This window comes from Ursus americanus, chromosome 17, assembly GCF_024610735.1.
Source record: "Ursus americanus isolate L20-20 chromosome 17, mUrsAme1.1.p, whole genome shotgun sequence".
Classification (NCBI taxonomy): domain Eukaryota; kingdom Metazoa; phylum Chordata; class Mammalia; order Carnivora; family Ursidae; genus Ursus; species Ursus americanus.
Genome location: NC_142143.1, coordinates 51,049,442 through 51,059,303, shown reverse-complemented (window position 1 = coordinate 51,059,303; position 9,862 = coordinate 51,049,442). Strand labels below are relative to the sequence as shown.

At 46.8% G+C, this 9,862-nt stretch overlaps 1 protein-coding gene across 2 annotated transcripts in view; it reads right to left on the bottom strand.

The window, feature by feature from the left end:
• Window positions 1–9,862, bottom strand: part of PPM1H (protein phosphatase, Mg2+/Mn2+ dependent 1H) — a 254,361-nt gene that overhangs the window by 33,797 nt on the left and 210,702 nt on the right. For both annotated transcript variants that reach the window (XM_087869003.1, XM_045789684.2), the window contains exon 9: window positions 368–519. In XM_087869003.1, the coding sequence (XP_087725129.1) occupies window positions 368–519 (152 nt within the window). The remainder of the gene's footprint in view (window positions 1–367; window positions 520–9,862) is intronic.

Genomic DNA, 9,862 nt, shown 5'->3' with positions numbered 1-9,862 from the left:
AGAAGAAATCATTTCCCAATGGATAAAAATCAATGCCGGGCGCATCTGGTATTACTTTCATCAGGAGGACCACAAACTGGATTATTCTCACTTTGGAATGATGAAGGAAGAACGTGAGAAACATGCCACTGAAGTATCTTACCAGTCAAATTCTTTACCACTTGCGTCCAGGTTCGACTTAAGGAGGGTTTTTATCTGGCTGTGAAAGTACTTCTAATAAGAAATGTTGTCCCTTTTGCAGTCTGGTTCCTAATCCATCCAGATCAGCTCTACAGCAAATCATGAATAATGAAAAGTGCACGGTTGTTTCAGTCACACCGTGAAAACTGGCTTGAGAACAACCCCACCGCCCCGGAAATGCACGAACCTGTGAGGGTCGTCTGGGTCACAGTTAGGAAGGAACTGAGTGATGGCTTCTGCCACTTCTTCATTTGACAGCACATCCCAGAGTCCATCAGTGGCCAAGATCAGCACATCATCTGCTCCATGCTCGTATTTGGAGAGATCGTAGACTCTCACCTGAAAAGAATGGGAATATTCCTACTTAAGAGACTGGGAGCACATTATTTCCCATGCCCAACTAGCTTCCGACTTCCTTTCTCTTTCCACATCTAGCCTAGGGGTTTTTAGGTTTGCACTCTAAGGTACTTGGCTGTACACCCAGCTTTGTGGCCAGGGGCAGCCTCCTTCAGAGGCTTGCTGTGTAGACAGACATATGGGGCTCACCAGATGAGCTTAACAGTTGACAAGGAAGAAAGAATTGAAAATGTGATGCCTGAGACAGAGTGAGAAGAATACTTCTAACAGATACTCTGCTAACCAGAAGAGCAGTCAGAGGCTAGCCTCCCTCTCCCTTTGCACATCCATTCCACAAATACTTAACTAAGGGCCTGCTCTGTGCCGGGTGCTCTAAATACAAAGATGAATCGCAGATTTCCCTGCTTCTGGGCTCTGTCCGTGGGGGAGAGAAGGCCAGCCTCGGATCTTTAGTAGTGGCTCTGCGTGCATTTGTCTAGGACTGAGGAGACACACTTCTTTAATGGGCTCACATGAATCACTTTTTGGTTTACCTGTTTGAGGCCCTAGGGGTAGGGCTCCTCTCATGTAAGGATGGGGCTCAGAGCTATACTCAGGTTTGAGGGGCCTCAATCTAGCCTCAGTTATAAAGGACACATGCTAAGTCTGAGTCTCCAAACCGTATCTTGGCAAACGTGACGTCTTTCCTCACCTCTAGAACGGGAATGACCTGGATATTTCAATATCCACCCAAACTCTTTGAGAACAGTATAACCCTGACAAAACTCGTAAGAATAAAAATGAAGCAGTATTTGGGTTAGGCCACAACTCTATTTTCACCCTGCTCTGGCAGGAAAAGAATTTGGGGTTTCATTGGTATTCCCTCCTAATTGGGCGGAACCAGCCCTGTGTACCACCCTCATGAGCGAAGGACAAATGCAGGTCAGTTTCGTCAATCTTCTCGTTCCTTCTGCCCCTCTCATTTCTCTCTCCTATCTTCTAAAAGCAAGTCTGAGTGAAAGCTGTAAGCTGGGGAGGGGGGGAGGCAGGGAGAGGAAGGAGGTTGGAGTTTAAGCAGCTGCGTGCCCCATCACAGTGTTGGGTTGTCTCAAACCTACAAAGAATTAAATTCTAAGAGGCCTACAGACTGCTCAAATCCACATCTTGGAAAGCCACGCCTCCCGGGTTTTAGAAAGGTTTGCTCAGGCCCGTGACACCTTGACACAGGGCGGTCCTGTGGACTAACAGCCTACACCCAGCAGCAGAAAACAATAAAATACCACACCCTACCCACAGAGCCCTTGGAAACTGAGCTCAAAGGAAAAGCCGCCTCTGTGGCCTCCTGACGAGGTGGTAACACAGCTAGTGGCCCAGTGCACGGCTCCACTCAGGGAAGAGAACTCAGGGGTATCCTGGACTGACTTTTAACCTTTTCTCGAAAGGGATGTTCTCTTTCAGGGTACGTTCACCTCTCCAAGCAGGCACTGTGCCTTAGGAGACAAATTAAAGCACACAGCAAGGAGAACCTTCTGTTTACAGCAGACTGGAAAGTCCCAAATGCCAGAATTCTATCCTCAGGGCACTGAACTCCTGTGGTCCAGTTCTCACTCTATAGAAGCAACCAAATCCCCTTTGCTCTCTTTTCTTGTAACTCCTGGGTGTCACAAACGTTAGAGCCTTGCTTCTCAAATGCTGATGTGCCTAGGAATCCGCTGGAGAGCCGCTAAAATGCCGATTCTAATTCAGCTCTGGGGTGCGGCTGGAGAGGCTGCGTTTCTGCCTTACTCCCACGTGATGCCGGCGCTGTGGGTCCTGGAACCGCACTCAGAGAAGTGAGGCTGAAGAGGATTCCTACTGGCCCAGGCTTGCAAAGCAGGGAATCCAGGGCTGTGAGGCGGGCTTGGCTCTGGGCTCCCCAGTCCTGGCTCACGATGCCGCTACCTCCAGGATGCTAGGACTGCTTAAGAGAGACTGCTAGCTTCTTACCGCGGTCTCTCTACAATACATTTCTGTATCATCTGAACTCCACAGAGTGAAAATGTGATGGGCGGTGGGGAGATGATGTCAGGTATCCAGTTCCAATCTTAAGCCTATAGCTAAGTGGGAGAATCCATCTGTCTTCTGGCTCCTTCTAAAAGATTTCTAGGTCTGAAGATAACATCCGTTTAATTTCAGGACTACCCTGGGTTCGTGGAGCCGGAATCTCTTCAAGTGCTTTTCTGCTGCCCAAAACATGTAGAGATTCGAGGTGTTTAAGCTTAAGTTATCCTGCCCACTAGTCAAATGGATATCTAGCCAAGAACGGGTGTGGATTGATACACAGAAACATGTTAGAAAACGCTCTCTTCATTTCCATCAATAAATTGGATCCTTCCCTAATTCCACTATTCACATTTCTACACACAGTTCTCTAATGCTGTTTCATTAGCCAACATGAAAATCCTTTCAAAACCATTCTCAAGTATTTTTAATGTAAATAATAAAAAGCTGGTCTCAGCCCTGTTCCCTGAGGCACTCCCCAATTAACATCCTTTTAGGTTTTTATTGCTACCCTTTATTTCCTGCCCTTTAGCCAATTTCCAAAGGACTCTGCCAACTTTCCACTTACAACTCGTGTCTTATACATTAACCTGTGATGCAGAACATTCTGTGAAAAAGCTCTCAGAAGAACTGGGCTGCAGCACAGACAACCCGCTGCACACCCATCCTCCCTGGCGGCAAGGGCTCCAGAGGATTCTGGCAGGCTCTGGAGTCCTGACCTCCTCTCCCTGAAGTTGTTGTTGGTCTTCCTCTATCAGACCACACTCATCTCTCCAAAGTTCCCCCTTCAACTCCGTAAATAGCTTCCTGATATTCCAGGAAGCCTCACATTAAACTAATGGCTCTGAGGCTCCCCAGGACTCAGACACCAGGAAGAGAGTCTCTGGGGGCCCCATTCTGGGAGAGACGTACTATGCAGATGCCCCTGTCTGAAGGAGAGCTGGAGAACAAGGCCAGGGCTTCTGGTGGCTCCTTCCAATGTTCCCAGCTGCCAAGAAGGGAGAGAAAGACCACAGGAATCTTTGAGATTCTTGCAGTTTTTGAGAGCAATATAATTTGAGCAGATGAGAGACGGGGCCAGTGTGGATCTTTCTGCCCTCCTAGAAGCGCCTTTATGTGTTTACTGAGCACTTGCTATGTGCCAACTACTTTTCCAGGCACTGCAGATACAGTGTGAACAGAAGTGACAAAGTCCCGCACAATTTCTTTGGAGGGTGGGACGGGCAGAGGGAGAGGGAGAGAGAGAATCTTAAGTAGGCTCCACACCCTTGGAGCCCGACGCAGGGCTCTGTCTCAGGACCCTGAGATCATGCCCTGAGCCAAAATCAAGTCAGAGGCTTAACCAACTGAGCCCCCCAGGCGCCCCCCAGTCCCTCACAACTTCTACACTAGTAGATGAAACAGACGAGCAAAGTCCAATGTCAGAAGAGGGCAGGTGCTCTGAAGAAAAGTTGGAGTAAGAATGACAAGATGGGGTCACTGGGTGACAGACATTAAGGAAGGCCCATGATGTAATGAGCACTGGGTGTTACGTAAGACTGATGAATCACTGACCTCTACCTCTGAAACCAATAATACATTATATGTTAGTTAACTGAGTTTAAATTAAAAAAAAAAAAAAAGAATGACAAGAGAGTCCTTTTAGAAGACATGGCTAGAGCAGGCCTCTTCAGGAAGGCACTGTTTGAGCAAAGATCTGAACAAGTGAGGTTATTTCCCACAGGTCCCCTTCTGTGCCTCCCCTTCCTTCCCCTGGACACGATGATGGACTGGGGGTGCAGTGCCCCCCTCTGCTGCCACAGCAACCCTGAAGGAAACCGACAAGCAGCCTCTGTTCCTCTCCCTGGTCCTTGCAATCACAAGCCCGCACACCCCCCAGCACAGCTCTTCCCTAGCTCTACCAGTTTGGGTCCCCTTGTTTGTCTCTGCCACGGGACCATGCTCAAACTCTCCTGTGCTTAAGGATCACCTGGGGTGGGGCGCCTGGGTGGCTCGGGTGGTTGGGCGGCTGCCTTCGGCTCAGGTCGTGATCCCAGGGTCCTGGGATCGAGTCCCGCATCGGGCTCCCTGCTCGGTGGGGAGCCTGCTTCTCTTCTCCCTCTCCCTTTGCCGCTCACCCTGCTTGTGCTCTCTCGCTCTCTCAAATAATTTTAAAAAAGAAAAGAATCATCTGGGGTGCTCACTGATCAAACTGATATTCAAGGGCCCACCTCTAACATTCTGATGGTGTCAATCGGAGCCCAGGCATCAGCTTCTTTAGACAAAGGCCAGGTAATTCCAATGTAAGTGGTGGGGAGCCTTGCCTTGGAAACACTGTCAAGGCAATAAACTCAAGGGGCAAGGTCTGAGTTGTCCTCTCTGTCTCTGTCCCCGGAACAGAGCTTAGCCTTTGGTAAGCACTCAACAACCAACCAAGAGAAGAAACATTTGCCTCACTGCACATTTCCCCTTGTTCTGCTTACAGCGAACACACAGTGAGTTGGTCCTCTTCTCTTCCCTCCCAAAATTCACCTCTGCCCAGAGATCCCACTTTGCGTTTCTTCTGTGGGCCTCACAGTATTTTTTGTAGTGAATAACAATAGGTCTTCAGGACATACTTGCTGGGACAAAGAATAAATGAGAGGAAGGGACGAAGAAAAATAATTCATCGTCGGAGATCTATCCAGACGCTGCTGTAATGATGGTGACCGAGCAGATTTCGCTGGTCACCTCTGACAAGCAGTCACCAAAATGCAACGTGCTGACAGCTAACGGAAGTCGCAGAATTTGTCCTTTTCTTTCCCTGTCCTCACTGGAGCTGCTAACAAAAACTCAGTGTAAGGGAGGGAGCAGGAAGGAGTTTGGGGGCACCGAGGAGCCTTGGCTAACGTGCCCCTGAATGAGCCGAGTGCTGACTGCTCTCCCTGGGCCCCCGGCGGCAGAGCACTTAGGAACGTCCTTAATGTCATCACTGGGCACCTACGGACATGGGAGCTTGTGACAAGCGAGTCTTTAATCCAGTGCCACCACTCAGTGCCCGGCCGCGGGCTGCTGCTTCAGCATTGGTGCAAGATGCGTGTTCGCCTCTCTGCTCTATTACGGAGTAACTTCGGTGGCATGTTAAGATAGTTCCTGTGGGTGTAAGCGGATGCCGGCTTCTCGAAGCTACTTTTTAAAAAAGAGTCCATCACTTCTTGCGTTTGTCAGATCCCGGCTGCTTCTCTACGATGCCCTCGCGGCTTTTACAGCTTTATCAACTCAGCACATTCTCCCAACCTTTTTTCCCTTTGAAGTACTCAGCAGAGGCCCATGAGCTCCCACAGGCCTGGCTTTCAGGAGGAACAAGAGCCCTGCCTTTGTGATGAGAAGCCCTCACTTCAGGTCTCCGCTTCTAACCAGCTTTGGGACTGGAGATAAGCCATTTATTTTCTTTTGCTCTCAATTTTCTTATCTCTGAAATGATTGTTAAAAAATTGAAAAAAATATATAATAGCACCTGTTTCACCTCTCTCACAAAGCTGTTAGAAAGATCGGATGAGATAACGTGGAAGGAAACCACAGATTCTAAAGTACCACACGTCATTATTTTATGGCACTGATCTCAGGCAGTACACCTGAAAGTAAGCTAGCCGGTGGAAGGAGAGGAGTAAGAGTGGACTCAAGGGGCTTGGGGTTCAAGTACAAGCCTCATTTAAAATAACAGTGATTGGGACTCTCAATAGTGTTCTTGGCAGAAAAGGCAGATGGTTCCCAAGATAAAGGATGCCCATAGGTGGTAGAAAATAAGGGGAGGACAAGTAGCCAACCGAAAAGCTCAACCTAGAGAACTCTGAATATGGCACTTGTACCAGAAAAAAATAAAACTCCACCGTATTTCCTCGTGGTCCTATAAACCAAGCGGATTATTTCAATGTTGGCATTCTGGCAAGCCACCAAGACAGCATCCAGATTCTCTGTTGTGATTCTCTCTACACTGTGTCACGAAACGCACACTGAATTTGGTGGCAAAAGACTTGGGTTTGAAACCCACTTCTGCTCCTTAAAATTTAGGCAAAACCACTTTGGTCATTCACATTTTCAAAGTCTATTGACCACCTGTAGGGAATGTGGAAAGCAGCCGTGATTCAGCCCATGGAGTGTCAGGAGGAAGGAGCCGGATCACATGCCTACACACAGTGGGGACTGCAGGGGCCAAAGCCGGGGAGGTGAGAGAGGGCTGGTGTGCCTGGGCGGCTTTGTGTCATTTGGTTTGGCTACACTACTGGATTTTCACTGGGAAATGGTGAGGGATAAGGCATGACCTTTCAAACCCTCCACGTCTCCCTAGTGAAATGCAATGTTAGGATGTGGTGGCCACTGGGGATGTTTATGGCATTAATGTCCTCTTGCTCTTTCATCATAGGATGAGTTAGGGCTGCATGTGACTGGCCACATGACCTCAGAGCATCTGACTGCAAACGCATCAAGGGACATTTAAGTATTACAAATATGCCGGCTACTCATGCTCCCCAAAAGGAGCCAGTTGTTTGGGCTGTGGGTATAATTTTGTATTTGAAATATACCACAGATATTCTTGTGGGTTAGTGTTTTCTTCTGCAGTCTACAGGCAAAGTAAACATGTCACTTTTGAGGGTGGCTACAACTTAACAGCTAAAATGTTTCTACCAGCTAAACTATTAGGTAGGGAGCCTGCAGCTGTACCCAGGGCCGGGCTACTCCAGCGGAAGGCTTGCCCTTTCTCCTCACGAGGCCAGTACTCTGCAGCGCAGTGAGGTAATAAGCTACAGGAAGGAATGTCCTATACATGCCGGCTACTCCCAGGATCTGCTCCTTTCTTTGGGCTCCTCCTGGCTTGTGCACCACTGAGTCAAAGGCTCATTGACTCGATCAGTGAATGAATGGGCTTGAATCTAGCTTATCAATCACTTGAGGAATAAGTTTGTATTCATTAAAATGCCATTTATAGAGATAAAGGTCAGAAGAAACCCCAGCCTGGGAGTGAAAGGACATGAGTACAGTGTAGGTGGACTGAGTTGTGGCAGATCCAGTGAGGAGGCACAGAGTGACCCTGTGTCCCTGTGTGCACGACATAGTTCTGGTTTGTGCTGTTTTCCCAGTGTAATCATTAACGATGTTCACACTGATTCTCAACCATGTCCTGGTTGAGAGGATAAGTCATATCATCACCTGATGAATCAATAATGAAATGACTGCTACTCTTTATTCATGTAGTTGCTACTTCTGGCCATTGGGACTTGCCGTCACCACATAACCAGCGTGTTACTGCTTCACAGGACTTTTTTCACCATGCCAGGATTTCAGAGATCTTATGGGAGCAAGAGAGAAAGTTACTATGTACCTTGCCTTAAGAGAGAAGACACAATCAGGCCTGGTAAGCTGTGGGATACCTTCTGGGTGGCAAAGTCAATCCCCCAGCTTGCAGTTAGTCTGAAGCAAGGAGCCAGGTCTCAGCAGACATGTGTTCAAGTGGAGAATGAGGCGTGTAGTATCTCCAGCCTACCGGTCCGGCACGGAGCTGCGTGCACTGGAAGAATGAATCATGCAGTCCAGGACCAGAACACGGATGCAGAACAAACCCATGTCAGGATTAAAGTCCAAAGTTCCCGAGCACAGTGAATAATGGTTTATGGCAGTAGTGTTCAAAGAGTCATCATTGTTTTATAGGGTTTTTAAAAAGATTTTATTTTAAAATAATCTCTACACCCGACATGGGGCTCACACTTATAACCCCAAGATCAAGAGTCGCATACTTTACTGACTAAGCCCACCAGGCGCCCCTCAGAGAGCGATCTTTGGATTCCCTGCTTCAGAATTGTGTAAAAATGTGAAAACTCCTAGGACCTGCTTCTAGACCTTTAGATTTCAGGAAGTGGATTCCAGGGATTTGCATTTTTTTTTAATTCATTCTCTTATTTTATTCAAATACCAGTCTGATCACACATGGTCCAAGAACACTCAAATAATAAACCAAATATAAACAGATGTTTAAGATTGTTCTTTAGGGGTGCCTGGGTGGCTCAGTCGATTAAGTGTCCAAGTCTTGATTTCAGCCCAGGGCGTGATTTCAGGGTTGTGAGATCAAGCCCCATGTCGGGCTCCGTGCTGGGTGATGTGCCTGATTAAGATTCTCTGTCCCTCTCCCTCTGCCCCTTCCCCCAACTCTCTGTCACACTCTTAAAAAAAAAAAAAAAAAAAAAGACTGGTCTTCAAACGTAGCTGATGATGCCATGTTTGCCTGTGATCTGTAAAAAAGTTTGGTGGCCACCTAGGTGTGGATGTCGTTTTATGTCAGTGAGATCACACACATGCATTTTCTTTATATATAATTAAATCTGTTTTTATTTTTTATTATTTTAAATTAAGCTCTATGCCCAGCATGGAGCTTAAACTCACGACCCCAAGATGAAAAGTCTCATGCTCTACCAACTGAACCAGCCAGGCGCCCTGGGATTTGCATTTTTAAACAAATTTCTCAAACTATTCTTCTGTGTGTAATGCAATAAATAAATACAAAAAAAGATATTACATGTTTAACTGAAACATTCAAGTGAAATTATTATTTTTCAGAAGGGGATCAGAGGGAAATAATCTCCAATGAGAAGAAATATTTGACACAGTATAGAGGTTGGCTCCCTTGTGTGACCATAAGTTTTATGAGTTGCCAAGCAAGATTTTTTGGTGTCAAAGTAAATGTCAAATTCTGGTTTTATTCAAATAGCTGGTTACTTCCCAAGTCACTTCCCAATGGAAACAAGCCAGGAAAATGTCGCACATACACATACAAGTGATTTTTACAGCTAGACCAGCTAGACCAGAGAGTTAGAGATGCAGAAGGAGGACAAGCCAAGTCACGTAATCTTTCCTAGATACAGGGTCAGATGGCACCATAGTCAAATAAAAACAGTTTCTCTACACTCTTAATGTAATTCCCCACCCCACCCCCCACACATTTTCAAAGTGGTGGTGATGGTGGTGATGGTGGTGGAGGAGGAACACATAGCCTCCAAGAGTACAGCACCCGAACTGAAAAGAAAGATGCACGAGATGTTGGTCGAAGGGCACAGACTTCCAGTTATAAGACTAGGACTAGGGATCTCAAGTATAGCATGGGAACTATAGCTACATACAATCTGTCTGTGCTGTGATATATATATATCTCACATGTATACACATCTATATATAATACTATATTATATACCTCTCAAAGGTGCTAAGAGAGTAAAGCTTAAATGTCCTCACCACAAAACAGAAGCCGTAATTATATGATTTGACAGAGCCATGGTGGTAATCATTCTGTAATATAAGT